At 37.7% G+C, this 26,808-nt stretch overlaps 1 protein-coding gene across 1 annotated transcript in view; it reads left to right on the forward strand.

The window, feature by feature from the left end:
* The window catches only part of LOC145666956 (equilibrative nucleoside transporter 1-like), a 56,710-nt gene extending 32,207 nt beyond the window's left edge, over window positions 1–24,503 (forward strand). The window contains exons 5-9 of the mRNA XM_081734582.1: window positions 4,754–4,900; window positions 10,801–10,981; window positions 15,671–15,792; window positions 21,893–22,095; window positions 24,273–24,503. Of these exons, the coding sequence (XP_081590708.1) occupies window positions 4,754–4,900; window positions 10,801–10,981; window positions 15,671–15,792; window positions 21,893–22,095; window positions 24,273–24,387 (768 nt within the window). The 3' untranslated portion in view covers window positions 24,388–24,503. The remainder of the gene's footprint in view (window positions 1–4,753; window positions 4,901–10,800; window positions 10,982–15,670; window positions 15,793–21,892; window positions 22,096–24,272) is intronic.
* The last annotated feature ends 2,305 nt before the right edge of the window (window positions 24,504–26,808 follow it).

Here is a 26,808-nt window from a genome sequence, read left to right on the forward strand (position 1 = left end):
GGCTGTATCGAAAAATTGAGAGATGGCATGTAGAATAAAGAGTGCCGGGAATTAAGTATTGTTTGTTTGTTTGCTTGAGTTTAGCGTTCCACGGTTATGCCTTAATGGGCAAGGGAGATGTGGATACTAATTATAGTGGAATCCGAACCACTTTTATCGTTCAACAGTAATCCACCGGGAATTGGACCCGGTACCACAGAAGGCAGGCGTGCTAGCCACTAGACCAGAGGGGGTGGAGTTGGTATTGTTTATAGCGGGCCATATTCTTTGTGAAGTTTTCCTAGGTAAGGATTTCTTTTTGAAAATGGGTTTAAAACAGGGGCGTCATTTAGGGAGGGCAGGGAGGGGCATTTGCCCCCCCCCTGAGTTTGAGATGTATATAGAGTTTATCATTAGAATAGTAGTAAATCAGTGAAAAACGCGAAATTTTACTTATATCAAGAGGTCTTGCCCCCCCCCAAAGCAAAATCTGAAATGACGCTCCTGGTTTAAACTATTAAAAACACTATGATAAAATGTAAAATATAGGCTACTACTAGGGGAAGGGCGCCAAAAAGTCACAGGAATAATAATAATAATAATAATAATAATAATAATAATAATAATAATAATAATAATAATAATAATAATAATAATAATAATAATAAATATGAATGTCTTTGGAGAGCCGAAAGTATGTGACACGAATCATTATAGGTAGAGCTTTAAGATGAGTGGTCATAGGGGAGGAAAAACAGGATTTTTCTCTCTCTGACACTCTAACGTTAAGATTATGTGCTGAAGGTAAGAAGCATCATCATTCTACAATAGGTTGTTTTTACGTAGAATATCTGTTACTTGAGCTCTCCTCCTTCGGGCAACTTTGCTTATGTAGTAAATTCAAAACAATTTCAATTTAAGACAAATATTTATAGAGAAAATTAAACATTTAATAGGGAAATCTGTTATCAAAATATCCAAACACGTAGATAGAAGACTATGTAGTGAGGAATTGTGAAACTATAAAATTCTCCAAATTAGAATTAACATTTACTGGAAAACATTCGTTATGCATCAGTGAGCACAGGGGAAATAATTACGAATCTGTTTGCAAACAAAAATTAGAGACACTAATGCAAATGCGACGATATTTTCTCTTTTTTTTTTTTTGGTATCGTCATGAGTTTTACACATATGTTACAATTTGATTCTTTCCCAAATAAAAAATAAATAAAATAACCTTAGTGATAAAAATGACAACAGCCCTTCATGGGATTCGAACCGTCTACCTTCGGTATACAAACTCGTTGCTTTATCTAACTGAGCTATTTGCTTTCTTACGTAAGCTGAATCTGTTCTACAGTAAAGACGATTTTTCATTACGATTGGGCTAACAATTCGTCTTTTTCCATAGGTAATTTCCACTATTTGCACTATCTATACGTTAATACTTAGCATAGATTCATATATTTGGAGTTCGCTGATAATGCATATAATAAGACATACTAGAAATATTTCGTTAAAATTTTCGTTTGTAGATCTAATCCACGCTTCTCTCACTGACATAGATGTCGCTGCTTCGTGTTGAACTGCAGAATTCCCTCGCGTTCTTGAAAATTTCCCACTTTAGCAGAGTTGGTAATTCTCGAGATTTCTGTCGATTTAATGTTTTTTGCTTCTAATTTCTTTATTTTAAGCTGATATCTAACACAAATATTAAAAACGGGTTTGTTATTAACCTGTCCTGCTGGGGAAACCTTCCGAGATTTCGAACATATAAAGAAAACGGAGATATTTTCAAAAAACTTCAAAATAAAGAGACGCGTCATTTATTTTGCTCATGGTAGTACAACGTGAGTGGATCCAGAATGGAGTTACACGTAGGTACAATGCATAACACTGTTTTCAGGGATGTCGTGATCATCTTTATGCCAAAATGAAATAACCACTTGGCGGGAAACACAATGAATGATACAAAATGGCGGTCCCTGCTGTACAATTAAATTACAAAGATTGACACACTGACGGCGTACGATGCCTTCCATATTTGTGGCAGAAGATGATGGAGGTAGGAGGCGATTACACTCAAGAAATGTAACAGGTGTTCTTCTGCGCATAAATCCAAGCATGAATTATAATAATGTTGCCATTGCTCTTAATCCAGCCCTTGTAGCTAGCCATTGCTGATTAAAACCATTACTGAACCAGGTAATTCTTTTTGATAACACGAGGTACCTTATTACGGAGAAAAACAGTGTTACTTGTCTTTTATAAGAAGAGCTAACGCTTCTGTAATAATATCAAGTAACAAAATACAATATACGCTTGAACAACGCTTATTCTAATATTTTTACGCGTGGGATCTCTGGTTCAATCCCAGCTCCCGCCAAATTGAGTTTATGGTGGACAAACACAGTGTGGGTAAGTTTTCTTTGGATTCTTTCCCTTCCGTCCATTTTCTTCATACCGCATTCTATTCATCATCCGCACCATCCCTTTAGCATCGGCACATAATCGTGGATCGCTATATATCTACAGAGTTAATGAACTTTACCGATAAACTGTAAGACGTGAATCCTCACATCAAAATTTAGAAAGAGTTCATATGGCTCTGTGGAGTAAAGTGCCTAATTTCAAAGCTAGGGTCATCCAAAAGTTTGAGAGATATAAATTGCAGCACGCGTTATTTCGAACACGAGAAACCATGCAGTTCACGGTATCTAACACTTTCGATTTCCCGTCGACGCCTTCCACATTCACTGCTTTCAAAATTTACATCTTGCCTGCTTTGGACACATCTTTACTTCAGATCACATCTGAGAAATCTGTTGGGAATACGTCTTGGAATTATGTTTTCTGGGGAATCCCTTGCGCATCAATCGCACATATATTTTTGGATGGTGTACATTCCTTTTCCGCTTATATGAACTGCCACTCCGCGATTCCTCATGTTTGAAATAACGCGTGTTGCAATCCGTATGTTTCAAACTTTCGTACGTCCCTAGCTCTGAAACTACGAACATTTTGTCACGGGTCTATATGAACTTTTTTTTTTTTTTTTTATGACAACGGCACTTCTTACGAGTTACGGGAAATTTCTACTATAAGAGAAGCAGTAAAACTACAATATGCATTGAGCTCAGCAGACGGTGATAATGTAAAATGTACAACCTCTTCGAATTCCAAAGAGGGCAAATTGTTGGGGCTTGGTTATGTGGTGCGGGTGACAAAGTGCGAAATGTGTTGGGTGTGTCACTAGGGACAGTATTCAAGGTGATTATGGGCTACCAACCTCAAAGGAAAAGCACGGCGAAGAGGTATAATTGTTGGAAGAAAACAGTCAGTGTAAGGTCCCTCCGAGCATTAAAGCGGATTGTCACACAGCACCGTGATATGACTGGGGTGCAAGTGACGCAGGACTCAAGCACCATCTTCCACAGCATGCATCGACAATCATAGACCACCGCGAGTTGGATGTGGACATCTATGGTCAGGTTGTACGAAAAAAAAAAAAAAAAACAGTGATAAGGGGCCATAACGCTTTAACACGGCCCCAAAAATACCATGATAATGCAACACAGACCGTTGGTGACTGGAACCATGTGATATGGTGGGATGTCTTTGTTCACCTTATTTCAAACAACAGATCGTGTTTATAGGTCTATGTGGCGGACGACGAAAGACGAGAATGATCCGTAGTGTCTCTGCCCAACCGTGAAACATAGTTCCGACTCTGAGATGATGTGGGCTGCAATATCCTGGGTTTCAGTGTGTTCTGTGCTGACGCATACCGGTCACGTCACTACCCGTGATTTTGTAGCCATTCTAGGAAACCATAAGCACCATATGGTCCAGAATTCTTTCCAAGTAATGACGTCCTATTCCAGGATGACAATATGCCCATTGACACAGATAGTTCAGTGTCGTTTGAGAAAAATCGAGATAAAGTTGAATAGCTCCCATGACCCGTTTAAACCCCGGTCCTGAGGATAACTGAACATCTGTGGTCCGTCTTGAAGATATGAATCCAGCGCAGATTTCCTCCATCTTCTCTTAAGTAACTGAGTGACTAATTACACGTGGAATGTTGTTATATTTCTCTTGTTAGTATTCGCGGCCCACATGATTGCATTTTCCGTTGTATTAAACTTGTTCAGAAAAGCAAAAGGGGGCCGAACGCCTATTAATCTGGTAAATTGCACTTTTTAAAGACGTTTCCATTGCATTGATAAGTACAGTAACCATGTACACTCATGTCCAAAATCATTGTCGCATGTCTATAACTGTCTTCTTGTAAGAATATAATTTGATAATGATTTTGCAGGGTACTTATAATACCGATACTATGTGTATAATCGGGAAATGTATATTTGTGGTAAATTTCATAGGAAAAGAATTATAAACACGAAAATTAGAATGAGTAAAACAAAATGTTGCTAAATGGACAAGTAAGTTTTATTTTCGTTTTATTGTTCTTATTTGCTACCCTTTTGACATGAAATTTGCCACATTCATGTCTTTGCCGATTATACATATGCTAACATTGTAAGAAATACCGAGCGAATTCGTTATCAAATTATATTCCTACAACAACATATTTATAGACATGCGACAATAATTTTGGACATGAGTGTATGTACGAGTACATTGGCTGTTTGCATTTTTGATTAGATTTCTTTCTTTTACTTTAATCAAACTTAAGTGCATAATTTTGCTTCAAAAGAAGACTGCGTTATACAACTGATAATTATTAGATTTTGTTCTTTCGTTACAGAATGTGAGTGGAACGATCGTGGCTCTTATCAACATTATAGCGATCGCAGGAGCTCCAGACCCCAAAACCTCAGCTATTTACTATTTCATCACGGCCATCGTTATTCTTCTCATATGCATTGACACTTTCATGGCTCTGCCTTTAGCTGTGAGTAATGCTCTCATTATTTTCTCATACAAGGACAAGGAAAATTTCCATTTAAGAAAAAAAACTAATGTTAAGCACTAGAGACTGGATGTTCAGGAAATAAAAATATGACTAATATATACTTAGAATACGTTTATTTTATCTTAGCACACTTCCCGCCAGTGCTCTTGGTTGGCCCTTAAAGTGTTTTCTGCTAGCACTCACGCGAACGTTTTAATCCAATAGACGTCTTTTTTTTAAAATCCAAAGTTTATCGTGGCCCCGCGTAGCGTAGTCGCTAACGTTCTTGCCTTCGGTGCGAGTGGTCCCCGGTTCGATTTCCGCTGGTAGGGGTACTCGGTCGAAAAAGTGTAAAACGCTTTTTCAGGTCAGCCACCCTGAACGAGGTTTTCCTGGGTTTTCCTCATTCACACCAGGCAAATACCGGGGTGGTACCTAACTTATAGGTCCCAGGCTGCTTCCTTCCTTCCCCAATCCTTTCTTCCTTCCCTTTCCCCGAGGGATGTCATCCCTCAAAACGAGCTAAATGACCATAGATGCCGAAAGCCCCAAAATCTAAACCCTAAACCAAAGTTTATCATCAAAATTCAAATATTAAAAATAGTATATAGGATTAAATTCAACTACATATTTTTTGAGTTAAGTTGTACAGAAAAAAAAACAAAGTATTAATTTATACGGAAAAGCTTTGAGTCATGGTTAATTGAAATATTTGATAATTAGATGACAAGAGCGTTATGAGACATTTATATCTGTAAAGTTGAGAATGCAATTATGACAAAAAGTAAAAGAAACAAAATTTTCTTAACAGTTCTTTCATAACATGCTTACATCAAAACATATTTAGTTAAACACTTCGCAAACTCAATGAGAAGCTCCTCTCGATCTAAACGGCGTGACAAACATTTTGGCATTTGAAGGCGGCGCTCAAGTTCCCTTTAAATGCTGCTAGCAAATGAGAGGCCAGCGGTATTGCCACGTTTATTTTGTACACATCCACGTCTGTCCCCTGCCACCTGATCGCGCTGTACTCCATCTGCTTAGCCATAGCTACACCCCTTTACTACTCGGCAACGTCACGTCAGAGCTTGCGTTTTATTCGTTTAGCTGAAATGCCAAGATGTTTGTCACAGGCTTCAGTTCACGCAGAATGTCTTTAATTGTAAAAGAAGAAAACGGGGTTCAATTTTCGTCGTGACCGAAGGACACCTATGGTGGTGATGAGAAATGAATGAAATGGTGGAATGAAGAAAGTGGGAGGAAACGGACAAAACTCTAGAGAACCCACGCACAAGGTATTTGTTCACCACAAAGTTCACTTGGCGCGAGCTGGAATCGAACCAAAGACCCCATGCACCAGAGCTGAACGCTCTACCACTGAGACACCGCGGCCCTACGAAAACTTAGAGTAGTTTCTGTAAGCACATTTAGCTCAAGAAAGTCTCATCGTATTTTCCAATTTGTTTCGACGTGTTTTGACGTGTTTTGGCGTATCTAATTCGCCAGTCGATTTGCCAGATTTATTTCTTGCTTCAAATTCTGAAGTACTGTAGGCCTATTTGACAAGGTTTGTTTTCTTGTATGTATTTGACATCTCACAGATGTTTCAATATTTTTTTTTCATCTCGGTTTCCGCTTATTAAATGTTGAATTGCTCCAGTCACAATCACGGCCATTTTCCTGACTCATTGACTCCGCAAAATGTAAGAATGTATGCACCACTGTGAATAGATGGAGTAGCTTATTCTTGAGAAATGAGTTTATCTTCATACAATTTTCTGTAACACTACTCTGGCTAATTTATTCATATTTAACCAATAAATGTTTCATGAATAATTCTACAACACGCTTGTATCAGTCCTCTGGAAAAATCTATCAGACAGTTTTTTTTCTTGGGGGCGGGATTTTTTGGACTATTTTCTGGAAAATATATCAGGCGATTTTGTTCATACGAACATAGATACAATGTGGCATAAACGATTCCATATTAAAAAGGTCCCGTGCAGGTAGTCGTTAACGCTCTCGTCTTTCGTTCGAACAGTTCCGGGTTCGATCGTCGGATCGAAAAGGTATAACAGCTTTTTCAGGCCACTTACAAACTGAGTGGGAACTTTCTGGGTTTTCCTCATTCACACCAAGGATATGGCGGGATGGTACCTAATATTAAAGTCCCAGGCCGCTTCCTTTCTTTCCCTCTTTCTTCAAGTAGTGTGCTCCCCAAGGAATATGCTCCCTAGTAGGTACATGACAGGCTAAAATGAAAGTAGATGCCGAGAACACAGAAACAGGCGCGCAGCCAGAAATTTTTGTTGGGAGGGGTTCAGTATTACAAGCCACTACGTCTATGTGGTATTGAACGGCTATTATTCTGCAACCGAAAAGACGATAAGTAATTGTAAAATACTTCCACCTATATTTTCAGAACAAAAAATGGTAGAACTAGATTGATTTTTTAAAAGAGAGAATACAGATGACGTGTCAGACCGAATTTTTATGCTACATCAATAATTTCCCTGTTAAACAAGTATTGTTTTATTGAGAAAGTGTACAAATGTATGTTGAGTTGAAAATTTTTTGGGGGTTCGGACCCGTTGAACCCTCCTTCGTGGGTGGGCTTCTGCCCAGAATTATAATTCCTAATTCATTAAAAAGAAATTTTAAAAAATCCTCTTGGAGTGAGTAATCTTCGGATGAAATTTTTCGACAGCACCTAATATGATTTTGTTTACTTTTCATATCAATGCATATAACGTAATTTTGTTTACATAAGGGTGGTCCAACTACAATGCACGATGTTAATTGTAAATAAAACGCAAAGTTTTCAGAGAATGATCTTAATATTTTTTATTATGATAGAAGAATCTATGACAATTATGTGTGAAACAAAATATCGGCCAAATGCTCGCCACGGCTTCAGTGGCAGACTTCTATCCGATGGTCCATATTTTCAGTGACTCTGAGACATAATTGAGGTTCAATATCATTAATGTGCCGAATTATCGCATCCTTTAGCTCTTGAATTGTTCTTGGCTTATTGACGTACACTTTTTCTTTTAAATATCCCCACAGAAAAAAGTCCAATGGTGTCAAACCACATGATCGTGGCGGCCAGTTAACATCGCCACCACGTGAGACTACACGGCCATTGAATTTTTTGCGCAATAGAGCCAATATTTTGTTGGCTGTGTGGCACGTGGCACCATCCTGTTGGAACCACATATCGTCCAGGTCCATATCCTCAATTTCTGGCCACAAGAAGTCCGTTATCATCTCGCGATAGCGAACACCAGTCACGGTAACTGCTTGGCCGACCTCATTTTCAAAAAACTACGGCCCGATGATGCCGCCAGCCCATAACCCGCACCAAAGAGTCACTCTTTGTGGATACATCGGCTTTTCAACAATCACTCGTGGATTCTCATTTGTCCAAATGCGGCAATTCTTCTTGTTAACGAATCCACTGAGGTGAAAGTGTGCCTCAATTCTCATACTCAATTGAACCTCAATTATGTCTCAGAGTCATTGAAAATATTGACCATCGGATAGAAGTCTGCCACCGAAGCCGTGGCGAGCATTTGGCCGATATTTTGTTTCACACATAATTGTCATAGATTCTTCTATCATAATAAAAAATATTAAGATTATTCTCTGAAAACTTTGCGTTTTATTTACAATTAACATCGTGCATTGTAGTTGGACCACCCGTTAGAAATGAAGACGGAAAGTTTAGTGAAGTAACTCTACAACTCTACGTTTCGAACGTGACTGTGAATATTATAGTGATCGTGAGGACTCGTGAAGCTTGGCCCAAAATTACTACCTTCATCACCGAATAGAACGCGAGAGTGTGTCTCGGTCGTCAAACCCACCCATGAAATTTTGGCAGTGCCGTTTGTCGCGCTATACGGAAAACATCTCCTGAGGGTACAGTGTTGTCGGATTGCCGCCAAGTTTCGTTTTGTTCTTATTGTAATGGTCATTATTTAATGTTTTTGCTATCATTATTGTTATCATTTCATTCGCATAATTGTTAGTATTCATAGGCGCCGACTTGAAGAAAATATTTGGGGGGGGGGGGAAAGAATGAATAAATATATTATCATATTCAGCCGTTTCCTATGAACTGCTTGATGAAGGTTCCCTTTCCTATTAATTAAGTCTTTCATAACGTCAATACATTTCGACTTTCCGGAATTGCTTTCACAGTGTCTTGTAGCGCAAAATTTAAGGAATGTGCAAGACAGTGAACAAATACATTTCTTTCTTTGTAATTTCAGTAAATCTTGTTTGGACTCCAGCAACATTAGCTACACCATCGTAGCACTGGCCTCGACAATTCGACTCAGGTAAATCAAATTGTCTTATAATATCGAGAATAACATCGAACAAAACCTTACCTGTAATGCTTTCAGTGGTATACAGGCCCAAAAAATATTCTTTGATCTCTAAACTAGTGTCAACAAATCGTAAACAAATACTAAATTGTTCAACAGTAAATCTATGTCCGAAGAGTTTCATCAGCAATAACTGCAAAGTTTTCAGCACTTTTCACATCACTTAGCAATTTTCTAAGAAGTGTTTGGCTCATAATAGCAATTCATTCTGTACATTATATGATATCCACTTGTACGAATCTCGCTGCAACCATGTTGAAAGTTCCTGCCTATCTTCACACGGAAGGCGCAATAAATTGTTAAAGTCTCGAATTGTCTCAAATTCTTCCGATGTTTCATCTCTATTTTCTTCGTATTGCAAGCCCTTGTACAACTAAGTAACGGAGAGAGGGTATGATTTTTAGTAAATAGTTGCGGTTTTCTTTCATTTGCTTCAATTTTTCATTAGAAATTTGGCTAAGTACATTAACATTTGATTCTAGAGATTTACATTTAATTACAACTTTCCGATGGCAACCCGATCTTTCATGTGCTCTTAACTTTTCTACCCCCTTTTTCCAACGAGAAAACCCCGTCTGAAGAAATGTCGTTCCCATTTTGGAAGAGAACTGAAAATGACGTCACTCGAAAATTTGTTTGCAAAGTTTGCATAAAATCACATATCTTACTATACTGTATTCTATCCATGGAAATTGCTGGTTCCAAAATGGCTGATAACTACGTTTATGGGGCTTTTCTTTTTTGAGAATTTTCTTTTCGATTCCTATTGGAGCACGACTTTTATTTTCACACACGGCAATACTGACACTAGGTTCAGGTTCAATTTCACGATCACTTGAAGGGTTCGCACTTTTCTTCCTAATAACAAATTTAACCATTTCAACAATAAGTCAATAACAGTCACTTGTAAATTAAATTATTTTTGCGCATTGATCTTCACTTGTCATATCAGTGCTGCCAGAGTGTTGGTTGAAGCTTAAGTGCTTTATTCAACACCGTTTTCTAGCGAATAAGAAGGCTGCTTCTAATATTGAATTGAAGGTACGACGAAGTTTATGACAGAAATTCTTGCTCCTCTTTGTCAATCCTTTCTCGACTGAATTATATTAAGGGGTCCAGGACCCCACCTTTAAATATTGGGGGGGCGAAAAGTGTCCTGCCCCCCCCCCCCCAAAGTCGGCGCCTATGTTAGTGTTCCTGTTATTGTTCATTAAATGCTGGTTTTTACTCGCTCGTTTGCCATTTCTTCTAAGTATGGCAACCTTGTTGGTGCACTTCTGCTATTTGAGGTTTCCTCAAGTGTGCGTTCGGAATGCAGCTCCATGAATCGTCTCGAATTCTTCCGATGTATCACACGTGAGGGAAAGCAGTACTCTGATTTGTGAAGGGCCCAGCCCAGGCTTCACGAGTCGTTGCGGTCATGAAGAATAATTTGGATGCAAATGTATATTAAGACCTTAAATGCAATATAAAATATGATTGAAAATAATTAACTGTTTATTTCAGAGGTTTTATCGTTATCACGAGTACTTGAATGAAAAGGAACAGAGCGCCCACACAGAAGGGAAGGCAGGAACCGCATCCAAAATTCCTTACCTCACAGTCTTGAAACAATGTTCTGTTCAGTGCTTCAACGTCTTCTTTGTATTTTTCGTAACAATCTCCGTTTTTCCTGGAGTCCATTCAAGTAAGAAGTTTACCATTTAGAAAATACAGGACTAGTCATTTATCGCAAGCTTACTAGATACATTTTTATACAGCGAGACCTCTGAATAACGAACGCAGTTGGACAGTGATGATTTCAGGGATGGTCAGAGGCTGGGAAAATTTGAAATCGTTTTTGCCAATAGGATATGATTATTTATCTATAAATGAGTTGTTCGTTATAGAGGGATTACCCAAATTTAGATCACTTACAGCTCATGTAGTAATTGTATGCAGTACATAGTAAGTACATTAGTTGCAAATATAGGCTAATACTGCAAAGTCTTGTACTGCATATCTATTCGAGCAGTAGCAGACAATGACCTCTAGAACGCTATAACTGAGGCATACAGTCAATGCACTCAGAGTTGTCTCTCTCTCTCTCTCTGTATCCTCTTCAGCTTCTTTCTGCTTTAGCTTGCCTGGCCTAACTGCTAGATTAGGTCAAGGGATCAACTGAAGATTTATTTCGCAATTGGAGAAGGTATTTTCTACGCTAACGTAAGAGTTGAGAAAATTTTTGTCCGTTATGAAGAATTTACTACCTACGTAAATCGTTGGGAGTGAAAGAAGACCGTCCGTGTCCATATCCGAAAGTGTTCGTAAACGGAATGCTGTGTTCTCATAATACATATATATAGACCAGCTAAAACACTGTGACCACCCGCTACATTTTGAACGAAGAAATTGGGCTGACGTAACACAGCAGAACGGAGCACAGCAGAACTGCTCTCTAGAATTTGACAGGGTTCTCATACGATCAGTCAACCAATCAACTTACAATGGTCTCCAGAAGTTTCTTAGAAATCGCCGCTGTTTGTTGTGCATTGTGGCTGCAAACCTATTTGTAACAAAAAAGAAATTAATAGGGGCAGTCCGCTCACAATTCATTTCGGAAAGAATAATCCGATTGCTAGGTATTTCTCAATATCATTTTTATTTCCGGTGCATAAGGTTCATTGTCGACCACTTTTGTTTAAGTAATAGTACTTATAGAAATTGGCAACTGAATGATGTTTAAATCTCCACCAACACAAATAAAAATATCTAATTGTATCAGAAGTGGAACAACTCTTCATAACTAGTAACGTTCTTTATTCATAGTTTCACAGTTTCTAATGTTGTAAGCAATACCCCTGAGATGTTATGCATTCCTTTCTACACTAAAGATGAAAGTGTCACCTATACAACAGGGGTACAAGCGCAAATAGCTTCGTTCCTTTTCAGTCTTGAAAGTATATGAGAAACAATCTAAGCAGTGACGCTATTTTTCTTTTGTATAGCAAAATTATTTGACCTACTTGTTTTGACGTACAATACATCTCTTTTCTTTTTTCTTTTTTAAAAAGAGTTTAACGTCCCACGATTATGCGCCGATGCAAAAGGAAACAATAATGATCACAATTAATGAAATGAAGAAAGTGAAAGGGAACGGAACAACTCCGAGAAACCCCACGCACACAGTGTTTGTTCACCATCAAGAGCACTTGTTGCAAGTTTGAGGCAAACCAGAGTCCTCCATGCAACAGAAGTGAGCGCCGTACCATAAGCCACAGCGACCCTACAGTACATGTATGGAAGCTGTTGGGAGGGCAAGCGTAACAACTTAGGGAGCACTCCCCCTTTTCAACCTCTGGCATCGTTGCTGAACCTAAGAGTGTTCCCCAATTTTGGGAGGAGGTATATCAGGAAAACAGGAACTAGTATGACAGTTTCTCTAAAGAAGAAAACACCAGCTCATCTGACGCATTTTGATCATACAAATCATAAAAATAGTAACTATCTTAATTTATTATTACAATCGAACAACTTGTATTTCTTTGTTTTTGATATTTACGTCCTGTTTCTTTGAATCTATAATTGTTACCGACGCGTTAGGGAGCAATTAACATCATTGTCATATATTAATAATATCCTCGAAACGATGGAAGCGCAACATTTGGGATACTGGGTCATGCGCAGTGCTATTCGAAATTAGACCTTAACTGAAAGGATATTGGCTGTCATTCACTTGGTGAGGTACACAGTTTCGTCAGGTATCACAACGCCTCATCAAGTATAAGAACCAAAGTAAAAATTAACCCCCATAAATTTGTGACTTATTATCATATTTTACAGTAGAGTTCAATCATCAATGGAAGGTGTCAATCAAAATACAATTCATGAATTTGATAGACTATCTATCTATTAAAATGCTACAATAGCAATTAAAAGCGCCTGAGCTCCAACCTATAACTTTAGTTTTCAAATCTTTCATTTACGGTTATGTGTGATTTCACGTTTAACAGAAACAAACATTTTAAGTATTTGTACTTTAAATAGCCTAAATTAGTTAACTATATCTTTTTCATGAAGTTTATGGTATAAAATTATTGTTCAAAGCCTTTGTATTTTAATAAGCCTTCTCTAAAATCAATGCATGTGAATTGTGCTTCCATCTTCCGAGTTCTTTTAAAATATATGTTGAGGACGTTTATATGTTTGTGGTCAATCCTTTCGACAATTAGATCTCGAAAACTACAGGCTCTAGAAAGATGTTGTTTTCACTGATCGATTGGAAATTTTCCATAGATTGTCCAGTTCTAATTGAATATTTAAAGAAAACATGGGCATTATTTCTTTATTACATTTTTTAGGGTACACTGGAAGCGTTGAAATTAAAAAAAAAACTAAAGCAACATATCCTATGCGTTATACATTCCAATACCCATTGTTGTATATTGGGGTTGTACATGTCTCAGGCATTTTTTTCATAGTCAAATAATAATAAAAAGGAAGGATAACCATTTCTCGAGTCTAAGATAAATCTTTATTTTTGAGTGTTTTGCCCAATGAACACCATATATAACTGACATTATAATTAATTGTATATGTAATGTATTTGCTTATTACATACTGCATGCAAGAAGAAAGAAAACAATGGTCATACATGAATTAGAAACTCCAACCGGAAGTAGGCTCAAATCTTGCAAACGGTGCGAAATATTGAGAAAAAATAATCGAAAAAATCTTCCCTTTATGATACCCCTTGCCGATTTTTTTAAATCAAGACGTCTTTCACTTATGTCCGTAAAGGGACATGTACATATGTTGTGAGGAATGAGAAGGAGATTTATGCTCATATGTGAATGATGCGCTGTGTAGAGAGCGCAGGTTCAGCTAGTATCTAGTAAAAATGACAATAATCAGTATTAGCTTGTCAGTACAATAATAATAACCTAATCATATATATATATATATATATATATATATATATATATATATATATATATATATATATAATCAATCCATTAGCATCTTTGGTCTCTTTCCTTTCGGAATCCAAATTAATCTTCCTCCAAATCTTTCCTATCTTAACTTCCAGGTGGCTGTTCAATATGCGCGCAAGACTTTTTCCAGTGTGGGAAATAAGGCGAATGGTTCTGTAGTCACTACACTTCTTTGCTTACTTTTTCTTGGAAATGCAACCATTCTAACATGAGGAAAATTCTTTGTTCTTCTCCACTCAGGTAGATCTTGTAAAGTGGTCATTGTATTGTCTTCTAATCCCTTGAGCAAATCCTCTGGTATGTCGTCTTCTCCAGTGGCCTTTCTCCTTCGCATGTCTTTGGTGGCTTGTACTACTTCACTTCTCAACATATCTGTCCATTTTCTTCATCATTCACCTCTTTCTCTACTTCGATTGGAATATTTTTGAGGCGGTTCTTCTGATTATACAAATCCTTTATATATTCCTCCTAGATTCTAAGGATTCGTTGATGGTCAGTGACTACATAACCTTGTTAATCTATGATTCCAAACGTGCATATACTTTTATTAGGTTTACCTCCTAATGATTGTGCTTTCTGATACATCAGATCACATCTGCCTCATTATTTCTTCACATGTCTAATCCACGTTCTTCTCTTTGGTTTTGTCTGTCCCTTCTCAATTCATTATTCAGCCTTCTGTATTCACTCGAGTTTTCGCCCTTCTGCTTTCCTCTATCTACTTAAGCATCGCTTCAGTTACCCATGGTTTTCTCGGTTTTCTTTCTATCCTGCTAATGTTGTTCTGGAGTGTGTCTAGTAGAATCTGCTTAACTTCTATAAAGAAACGGACGTAGAGAATTTGTATTCGTTATTATTATTATTATTATTATTATTATTATTATTATTATTATTATTATTATTATTATTATTATTGCTATGAGTAATGCTTTAGGTGGTATACTTGACATTTATATCAAGTAAATAACAACGTTTGATATTTTCTGTAATCCTTCACTAAAATAGTGTGAGCGTGTGAATTTTCTGGCATTTACATGAGTAGAATTCCTGCCGTCTGCTGTTACTATTTATAATATGCAGGAAGCTGATAGTGTTGATGTTAAAAATAGCATGCTAACAGTGGTAGATAAGTTGAATTGTTTTAACAGCATCATTTTGTAAAGTGTAATAAGCCGAACAGAAACAGAAGAGCGGTTGGAATTCTATATTCGCAATCACGATGTCCTGACTTGGAATTCCGCTGCCAGTTATCTCGTCTGGGAAGAATACTGGGATGGTATCATTACATATAACATTGTCTGACTTCATTCCAGCAACTTTTAATCGTTGAATGCTTCCAGCGCAAAATGACTTAATATCTGGATCTATGTTAACAAGTTAATAAATACTTTTTCTCTCCACAGGTATCAGAAGGTCCAGCGACAACTTTTTCATAGAAGACAAGTATTTTGTAGCTGTCACGTGTTTTTTCACGTTCAATTTCGCAGCCATGCTCGGAAGTATGATTCCCAAGTGGGTCGCTTGGGTAAGAATACTGTTTTCTTTTCTTTTTTTTTTTTTTAAGAAAAATCCAAATATCACTTCGTTTTCTTCTTGGGGGCGCGGTGGCTCAGTGGTAGAGCGTTGGACTTTGTGGTGGACAAACACCGTGCTCGTGGGTTTTCTCGGAGTTCTCCCGTTTCCTCCCACTTTCTTCATTCCACCATTTCACTCATCTCTTATCATTACCGTCTCCTTTAGCCTAACCGGCATAACCCTATTTAAGACCGGAAAGATGTAAAACTTGAAGATATTTTATTTCGTTTTCTTCTTCTCTTTAAGAAAGTGCTTAACAGTAAGCGCACGAGTAGTATGGGCGTCACCGTTGAGTTGTGTGTCACTGTCTAGGGAAATCGAAAATAGATATATTCTGATACGTAACATTGGACATTTCTCATTTGCAGTGAATAAGTAAATAAAGAATAGAAAATATCAACTGCATTAGAAAACCAACGATATATTTGTTAACACTATAAAACTTCGTTTTTCTCGAAAACTACGCATAAGAATTTATCCCCAAGCACACCATTTTATTCAATTCCATTAAATCTATCGATCAATAAAGTATTGTTGCAAATGATCTTCGCGATTACAAACCTGAACAAATCTCGTTTACTCAAACACGTCAAAGTGGTATAAACGGAAACGGAACGAAAACTCAAATGGTTTTATCTTACATTCCGTTCATAACATCATATCCCATGCGCTCAATATGAACCCCATTTGTCACGCGTCACACATTAGTCACTAGTCCACTTCTTGCTACACACGAGGCGCCTAGTATCAAAAGCTTCCAAATCCATTTTTTTTTCTACCGAAATTGAGTTATACATCGTTTGTTACATGTTTGATCTAAAAGAACTCCATGAAAACAGTATTTTATTTAAAAGCTTAATATATCATACTAAAAAAGCTAGTTCAAACATAAGACTTTGTATGCGTATATATGGAGATTCACTGCACGTTTTGCAAAATTACTCGAAACTAAGCTAAATGAATGTGGCGAATTTTGATACTAGGCGCCCCACATGTCGGACAATCCACTAATGCAATGGTCTCTGTGATGCGATGAAGGTACCCAACACAGTACTGTTTGACAAAACCACAGAAAAAATCAGGTTGTAAGGTTAGGGGAACGTGGAGGCGAAAACAAACATTCACTTATCACCTCCACCAGCGCTTCCAATCCATCTGTTTAGTCGGCTATTCAGTTCACGTTTGATATCTGAATGGAAATGGGGTGATGCACCATCACGTTGATAAATGAAGCTGGGGATATCCTGTTTGATTTGTGGAAGAAGCCATATCCGTAACATTTGGAGATACCAAGTCCCCATTATTGTGTCCTCAACGAAGAAGGAAGGGCTATACACTTGTCATGCAATGATAACACAAAAAACATTCACTTCGGAGGAGTTGCGTACATGCTCCACGTAACATCTAGCATTTTACAGTCTCCAGATCTTGACCTTATGTTTCTGCACTTTGATTAACAGGTGCCTCCATCCTTGAACACCAATAATTCCGTCATACCATCACTTCTATCTCGATTTGCATGTCCTCACAGAAAGACCTGTCTGCTAGCTTGGTTATCTGGTTTCAGGGCCTGCAACAATTGCAAACGGTAAGGATGGAACGGCAATCTTTTGAGCAAAATTTTCTACACAGTTGGTTCCGGGATGTTTAATTCTTTGCTGGCTGCGGTGGTGGATTTCTGTGGAAACTCGAAACTCTCACACACGCTTTTCAGTTACCTCACTTAATAGTGGTCGGTTAGTTGGCTTTCACAGACACATCCATTTGCTTTAAATTCAGAACACTCACTGCAGCTAGTGGGTGCATCTTCATCAAACTACATTTTAAAATTACGTCGCATAGTGATAACAGACATGAAAATCCAACACTACTTGTACACGGGCCTTCCTGTCTTCATTGGTAAACTATTATTTTCTCCCCTATCGCCCTAGCGACGAAAACGATAACTACGCGACAGCTTTACCAGCTACTGATTTTTTTTTTAAAATTTTTGTTTCAATTGATACTACTTTTATGTGCCTGAGTGTTGTTAAGCGAGATTTCTTCAGATTTCATTTGATTTAATTTGGTTATTAGTTTAGCGTCCCTTTCAGCATCGAGGCAATATGAGGAGTGTATTTTCAAAACGTGCTAAATCCGTTTGGTAGAATTCTTCAGAAAGGGCAGAAAGGGCTTTAAAAAAAACTATGGGCCTTATTCAGAGTCGTTCTGACGCGTGATTAGAGTCATACTAAAGAGTTCGACTAACATATGTTTCCTGCAGTAGTCAGGCCTTTAGTATGACGCTAATCATACCCAGGGGTAAAAGTGGATCTGAGAAGGTAGGGGGACGCATGACGTCACGCTATCCCCCGTGCCTATATTTGCCCATTGTATTGCTTTAGAAAGTGGGGAGACGCCACGCATATTTTCTGCAAGCGGGGATGGCGTCTCCCTGAGTTTCCCCTCACTCATACTCCCTGATCATACGTCAAAATGACTCTGCATACAGCGGTATATCTTTTTACAATGAAACACTATCGCAAGTGATATTTCAAACAGAATTTACCACAGAAAATAAAATTTTGACAAAAAATAATTACAAAATTTAACGTAAGAGGTCCCAAAGTATAATTCTCTATATTCAATTCAAAATGGGACATTTTTGAATTTATCATGTTTTGGAAATATACTCATCACATGAGACGTGAACCTAGAGCTTAATGTGGGATCTGAAACACATGAGTTCCCACGGTATGGAAACCAAATCGAATCCACTTTCCACACTTTTAAAGCAAATATACTCATACTTAACTAACCATTTCCAGTTTCAATGTTTATCGCTGTAGAAACGAAAACAGTCACAGATATGTAAAAGCAGTTTTTTTTTTTTTTTTTTTTTTGTAAACGATTTAGTGTCTCAAGACAATATATTATGAATACCCGCAACACCTTACCTAAACCGGAAGTGGTTTAAATTTATTATTGCTTCCGGTTTCCATACTGGTTTCCATAGAGCAAAAACAGTAGAAGATATCAAGAAGTTGTTTCTTTGCAATTGATTCAGCATCCCAAGAGTAGATTCAATAGACTGAAATAGTGTGACGTCACATCCTTCTAGTTGCCATGATGATCGCCATTTTATTTTCTAAACAACAAGTAGCCTAAATACCTAAAGAATCTAAATGCAAAGTGAAAACAGTGATGAAATATTTCGGAATTGCAAACATTAGAGTGAATGAATTATTTGTGTTTTTAAAGAAATATTTCTAATCAATGAAACTAAAAAACAAAGATATAGAAAGAGAAAAAGAGGAAACAAATGTAGACCTACTCATCTTGTTCATAGTCAGGTATTAACCTTAAATAATTCTGGAAAATTTTTGATTCGTTAATATAAGTATTATAACATTGCATACGTGTACAGGATTAATGTTTAACAGTTGTTTAGAATATATGCTGAATCATTCATGATTGAATGTTTTCTTATTGTATGTTTCTAAAGGCATTTTTTTAAAGAAAAAAAGTGGATACGTAATATACGAAAAAAATCTTACCTATATCCATCCACTGATGGTTCGGATTGAAAATTTCCAAAAGTTTGCTTTTTCCCCTTTGTTTTGTAATATTGCAGATTTTCATTATCAGAGTGGACATAAGAGAAGTAAATGTCCCAATAGAATTAACACTGTACTAAAAGAATTCTGTTAAAAAATCGTATATTTTTACAGTTTATCAATCTGCACGTTACGGAGTTTCTACTGTGTATAATTGTTTCTTAAGGTGGACCACATGATACTGACGTTTACATTAATTATTTGATTTTTACCTTATGTAGTGCCTTTAGAAATAAGTTCCTTAGATATTAGTCTTTTTTTTTATGATTTTTAAAATTTATTTGTAGTTTCCTAAACGCATTTCCATATTCTAAATCTGTACCCTTTCCCACCAACTTTATTAGTCGTTAAAACATTTTATGATTGTAAATAAATTTACAGCCGTTGTCCTTGTTTGTACTAGACTTGAATATACACTATTTGCTTCACGCGTTTGTATAGAAAAAACATGGCGATCACCATAGTAACGGAAAGGAAATGACGACATCATTATTTCAGTCTATTTCCTTCATTAACCAACTATTTACACCAGAAGAAATGGAAATAAAGCATTTCCGGTTTCAACGTTTATCGCTATAGAACAAATATGGTAATATATATCGAGAAGCTTTTTCTTGCAATCGATTCAGTGTCTCGAGAGAACATGTCATTATCAGCACCAATAGTCTACGAAAAACCGGAAGTGGTTGGAATTTACTAGTATTTCCGGTTTCAATACTATTTTCCATGTACAAATAGAAACAGTAAAGACAGCGAGTAATGGCTCTTAGATATTGATTCAGGACCAGGTTCTATCTTTCATCCTATTAATTTATTACTACCAGCAGTTATATAGGCTACGTACTACTTTAAGTTTGAGTATTGAATTCACACTGTTTGAGAATCTACTGTCATTTCACACTATGAAACGAAGCACTTGTTTATTTGCTAAATCTAGTCTCTTAGTGTAAATGTAACTGCACTTATAAAGTACAGTTCATACCATAGGATAGATACATTTCCTATTGAATGATTGAAGTTTGACTTGGTTTTCTAGCAATGCAGGTATTATGTGACGGGCCTGTGGCGGTTTACAGTTTATCAAATGAAATGTGATTTAAGCTTTGGAGCTTTATAGTCAGTTTTGGATGTCAGTTTGAACAGCAAATACAGGGTGCGTTCACAAAGTTTCAAGTAGGGGCGGGCGCACACACCCATTCCATCGACACGGGGTGCTAGTGAGGGTGTCAATTAACCGACCGCACGAGCGACAGTTGCCTCCGACATGCGGGAGTGAGTTGACCGCTAAAGCCTCTCTATTTCAAGTGTGTCCTTCTGACGCTTGATTTCCCGTACCTCCCTCGAAAGAGAAGAAATAAGTTGCTGCGGTCGAGATATTTCAATTGTTGGATGCGGAAGCGTTGCCACAATGAATCATTTCACGGACTTCGGTGTGCTCTGCCTTATTAGCCACTCTAAGTAGCCTACGATCTTCACTCGTCAAGCCCAAACGACTGAATGACAAATTGGCAACAAAGCTGAAATCATTCACTTCTTTTCTCTAGGCAAAGGGAGGGGGATCATCCACCAGAAGGCGGCGGAGTTGGGGCCGAAGTATGGTTTGCATGTTTTCCGAGGGCACAGGTGGAATAGACAGGCTCTAGTGGCGTAACTGCGTGACAGTGACCCCAGTCGAAACCTAAGTGAGTGGAAAATGCAGCTGCAATTGGAGCAGCATTATGCTGTAAAGTTCTGTGCGAAATTGAACAAAACAGCTACAGAGACTTTTCGTATGATTTAAGAGGCCTACAAACAAGACGCCATGTCACCTGCAATGGTTTTCATGTGGTACAAGAGGTTCAAAGGGGACCGCGAGGACGTTGAAGAAGAGGATCGTTCTGGGAGATCTGCAGAAAGCCGAACCGAGGAAAATCTGGTGAAAGCAAACTCTTAAACACTGATCGTCGTCTTAGTGTTAGATTAATTGCCGATGAACTGGTTGGATCCGACTACGGTGTTCAAGTTAGTGACAAAATTTGAAGATGAGAAAAGTGTGTGCCAAACTTGTTCCCAAAGTTCTGATTAATAAACAAAAGACACGGCGCCTGGATGTTTGCGAAAGAAATGCTTGAATGTTTGCAAGACAATCTCCATTTTTTGGACACGATTCCAGCGGTCTAGGCGGCTTAGACGAGGTCCCTTCACAGCTTTGCGCGCGAAGACTTTCAGGGAGCCTATGAACAATGGAAAAGACGCTGCCAACGTTGTGTTGATGCAAAAGAGTCATATTTCGAGGACTTTTAGTTCGCTGTACAAAAATGTGTAATACATTTGTTATTCTGACATGAGATCAGTCTTGAAATTTTGTGAACGCACTCAGTATATCTATGATATAACGACAACACTTTCTCGTCATTGATAACCTCTAATACGTTTTCTCTGACTTTTTTTTTTTTTTTTACATTGTTTCAATAGCCTCCGTCCAAACAGCTGATCTATTTCGTGGTGGCACGGGTGGTATTCATTCCGTTCTTCCTGATGTGTTATTACGTCCCAGAAGGCAAAATGAGGAAAGCTCCCATTTGGTTCGAAAACGATTGGTTGTATTGGATTGGTGCATGGATACATGGGATCACCAGTGGACACTTCAGCACATTGGCAATGATGTATTGTCCAGGGTACGTAAATATATAATTGTTCAATTCTCACATTTTGATTATTTCATACGATTTTCTTTGTTTTTTTTCGCATAAATATATCGCCTTTCCAAGTTCAATAATTAAAATTAACTAAAGAAAGGTGTGGGTGGCTCAGTGGTAGAGCACTTCCTTCTGGTGCGTGGGGTCCCTGGTTCCAACTCCGGCTAAATAAATTTGTGGTGAACAACATCACGTTTGTGGATTTTCTCGGGGTACTTCCATTTGCTCCCACTTTCTCATTCCACCAATTCTTCCATCAGCATTCACTTGCTTTATTCATCCTCCTCCTCAGCCTGAAAGTAATAATTGTGGGACGTTAAACTGAAAGATTTCATTTCATTTCAGTTTTGAAGAAAGGTATGCATCAGGCGCACACCCATAATTTTTTATTGTGAAAGGTCTAAGCTTTGGGGCCAAAGGCGCCGATCCTAAGGGGCGGCAGGGCCCCCCAAAGCTCATGTGGGCCCCTCATTCTATTTGTGAATATTTAATATTTGGCATAATTTGAATGCAATTTGTCTTAAAATCCTCATATATATGCCGTCTGCATATGAATGGGCCCCTTCAAATTTACAGAGAAATCGGCGCCCTTGGGCGAGGGTCCAAGTCTATGTAGTATTGAACGAGTATTATTCTGTACCCAAAAAGACGACAAGTAATTGTAAAATATTTCTTCTATATTTTCAGGAAAAAAAAAAAAAAAAGGTAGAACTAGATAGTTTTTATAAGAGAAAGAGTACAGATGAAGTGTAAAATCAAAGTTTCATGCTACATCAATTATTTCCTTGTTAAACAAAAAAAAAAAAACAACAAAAAAAAAGCTTTATTCAGAGAATGTACAAGTGTTATGTTGAATTACGAAGTTATGGGGAGGGGTACTGGACCCAGCGGACCCCCCGTGGTGGGTGCGCCTCTTGTGTTCATATTAATATAATATGTATAAGCACCAATAAAATTACAGAAAATAAGTAAACATATAAAAATCAAAACATTGAAAAAAAAAAGAACTAAGTGAAGAAAAGGGTATGTAGGAATCAAACCGCCTTTCGTCACGATAGGAGTCAATTTCTCAACCAATAATTCTATGCTCTTTGTTGAAATGTTTCAAATGGGAATAGGAAATCCTGAGCCCCAAGTTTTCCGTAGAGTTGAAATCCGGGTCAAAATTAGAATACTGTTGTACTGTTTGGACACCAAATGTCACAAAATACTCTGATGCAACAGAAAATATACAATTTAATTTTTTTTTTAATGCTTGCATATAAGAAAACCGGTTTCTACCCAAACTATGTCCCCTATGAAGACTGCGTACCGAATTTTAGTTTTCAAATATTAGAGAAAAGGAGACGGGTTTTTGATTTTTTGTTCTTACATAAATTATTAAACGGTAAAATTGACTGTCCAGAATTAAAGACATATTATTACGTATCCCAACAGGCAAGAATAGAGCAGCAAACACTGGGACATTCTATTGTACAAAAGCAAGAACTAACATATTACATAAGTCTCCTCTGTGAAGAATGTGTGCTTTACACAACGAAATGATAAATTCATGTAGTAAATGTATTTAGTATTTCCGAAATCTAGTTTAAAACAATTGTCAGGCAATAACTTCTGCATAATTAAACGACATATATTTGCGTATGTATAATAACGTATGCATAATAGTAGTGTACGTTAGATAATTATGTACACGACACTATAACTGGGCATTAAGCCTGTTGTCTTGTCCTTACGAAATAAATAAATAAATTTTACTTCGCCGTAGCCTGATCATTATTAAAATATCTCAAATAACATTATTTGTTTTTTAAAAAAATCATTTACTGACATAACCTGAATTTCTTGAATTTTGTTGATTTGTCGTCCAGGCGCCCGGAAATTGCCCCGGTCGCCCCACCCAAGCGACGGCCCTGAGTACGTACCGTCCATTGTATTGCTCTATGTTTATCACTGCTCTACAATGGCAAAAACTTTTTTGGTTACCTTGTAGTTCCTTTTACTAAATGGCGAAGGAGGCATTCTAATATAGTTCTCGTCATGTAATATACGAGATTACAGCAGAATGCCCCTTTCACTGTAAAATAGACAAACTCTTTATAAGAAGTAACTAAGTTGAATAAGATTTAACGTAAGATTTCTTATTTGTGTTGCAGAGCAGTTGAAAAGCAGTACGTAATGACTGCAGGAATGTTTGGTGCAGCATTTCTAATTACAGGTATTTGTACAGGGATCGTTTTTTCCTTTGCAATGCCCAGTATAGTGACGTAGATTGCAGAAATACCTGCCGAACTAGGGAGATATCCATCGATATTATCAAAACAACAGACAGCACATACAACAACGTTCCTTGTAAAATTTTATAGACTTTATTAAATATAAAAGACATTTAAGTGTGTTTTGTTTTATACATGTAAATGTTTATTCCACATTGATACGAAAAATTGAAGGATCAACCAGATTTCTCCCGGAACTTGTCACAGAAGTGACCTGGATGTAGAGAAATCATTCCAAAGGAAAACCATGAAGTGAAGAAAGAAAAAAAAATGTTCTAGTGCATACATAAAAACACGTATGAACTAGTGATGTCAATCGGCTCGGCTCCGTTCAATTGAGCCAACAGCTCGAGCCGGTTCGATTGGAATGAGCCATTAGCTCGGTTCAGCTCAGGTGAGCCATCGGCTCGACTCGGCCCAACTGAGCCGAAGGCGTGAGCCGGCTCGGTTGGGTGAGCTGTTGGCTTGGCTCGGTGGTGACTGAGATGTGAGCCAAGCCGCTCGAGCCGTTGACAATACTAGTATGAACTTTGGTCAGGCACACAGTGCATCGACCAATAGACAAAAATGAGAAAAGGAACAATTTTCTTCGGACTTGCAAATAGCACGGAATGAAGCACAAATGATTCACAAGACAGAAGTCCCTAGGCACAAACTTATGACAACCCGTCAGCCCACAGAGGGCGCGCGTAAAGTTACCACATTAGACCGACCCGAGTCGAGATGATACTCTTACAGATGACAATTCGCATGCATAACTACTATACTAGACCGACCTGAGTCATTATCTCCACAGCGATCGCACTGGTGTTTCAGACCGAAGCGAAAGTTGAGACCTTTTGCCACTAGTGGGCTGTTATAGCACAGGTACATTCTTTCCTTTACGACGAACGATTGGTAATCATTTTTTACTGGTATATTTGTAATATCTCAAAAAAGCCTAAACATGTCTTGAGATCTCTGCAGGAATATCTTCCTTTAATGATTTCCTTTGGATTCAGCAATAGTGTGTGTGCAAGTGTCCGCAATATTGACTGTAGTTAGTGAAATTGCGAAAGAAAACACCATGAAAAACAAGGACATTTTTAAAAGATGGATAAGAACCACCAGTGCTAGCCGGAAGAAAGCGGAAACTATTCAGGCTATTTGCAGTCGTTATAAAGTTGAAGACGTCACGGAAGATGTGTACAACAGCTTAGAGAAATTTAGTAAGTTATTAATATGGCCTTGAGCAAAAAAAAAAAAAAAAAAAAAAAAAAAAAAAAAAAGAGGATGTCGCACAGAGTTTCGTCGGTTTTCCTAGCTAAAAATAAAGAGTGGTTTGATCGTGCATATACACTTCCGAACTATGTCTCAACAGTGATAACTATTCGGTATCACAGCAACGTGCAGACCGATGTAGCTTGCTCTACTCGCGGTAGAACCAGTAAACAGTTCGCAGAGTGTTCAGTAAAAACAAAGAAAAGGCGCTTAGATCCTCTTGTAGCGACTAAATCGGCAGAGGAGCTTGCCTTTGCTGCCAAAGAATCTTCAGTGAAAGTAAATACACTAAGAAATGACGAATAGTTAAAGGATTGTCGGTTTTGCGGAAGAAGCTTTAGAAGCCGTCCACAAAGTCTTCCGTTACTATAGGCTACATCTTATAACTTCTCTCTTCAATACTTATTTAGACCTAATGAAGCATATGCTTTTTCTATCTGACCCTATTGTCTCCTCCAAGATACAGATTCACGCAAAGAAAAGGAGGACAGATACGGATCTGGAAAGTTATTTCAAGACTGATGCTTCTAATGCTGTCCAGCTTCATAATTCTGTCGCTATGGAATTTGATTACTTAGACAGTGAAGGTACTGGCTGATCTTTAAAAAAAAAACTCTAGAACTAATTTAGTCATTTCATGAACTGCTTTTCATTATATTTTAGTGTTATGTAGTTTTGAGTCGTATGGGTTCGTGTTTACGAGTGCCGTAACCAGGAAGGGCTTTATGCAGAGTCGTTTTGACGTATGTTTAGCGTCATACTAAACGCCTGACTACTGCAGGAAACATATGTTAGTTGAACTCTTTAGTATGACACTAATCACACGTCAGAACTACTCTTCATAAGGCCTTAAATGTCTAACTTAATTTTTTTACGTCCCTGGACGGGATATTATTTTCTATATCAGTACAGTTGTCAAGTTCGATAACTTCAAGAACAACTTTGCTTCAGTCTAAGTGAGCAAAGAACGTCTTGCGACACAATAAACATGTAATAAAAGCTTCAGTATGATTTGTTTTATTTTTGTCCACTACTCCCATATGCTCGACGCACTGTGAGGCAGGGCAAACATAGAAAATTGTAGAACCACAAATGCATTAGTGCTAAACATCAAATGAAAAGACATGGTATTTCACAGGAAATCAAAACCAATCCC

Source organism: Thermobia domestica, chromosome 12 (genome assembly GCF_964235325.1).
Source record: "Thermobia domestica chromosome 12, izTheDome1.hap1.1, whole genome shotgun sequence".
In the NCBI taxonomy this organism is placed as follows: Eukaryota; Metazoa; Arthropoda; class Insecta; order Zygentoma; family Lepismatidae; genus Thermobia; species Thermobia domestica.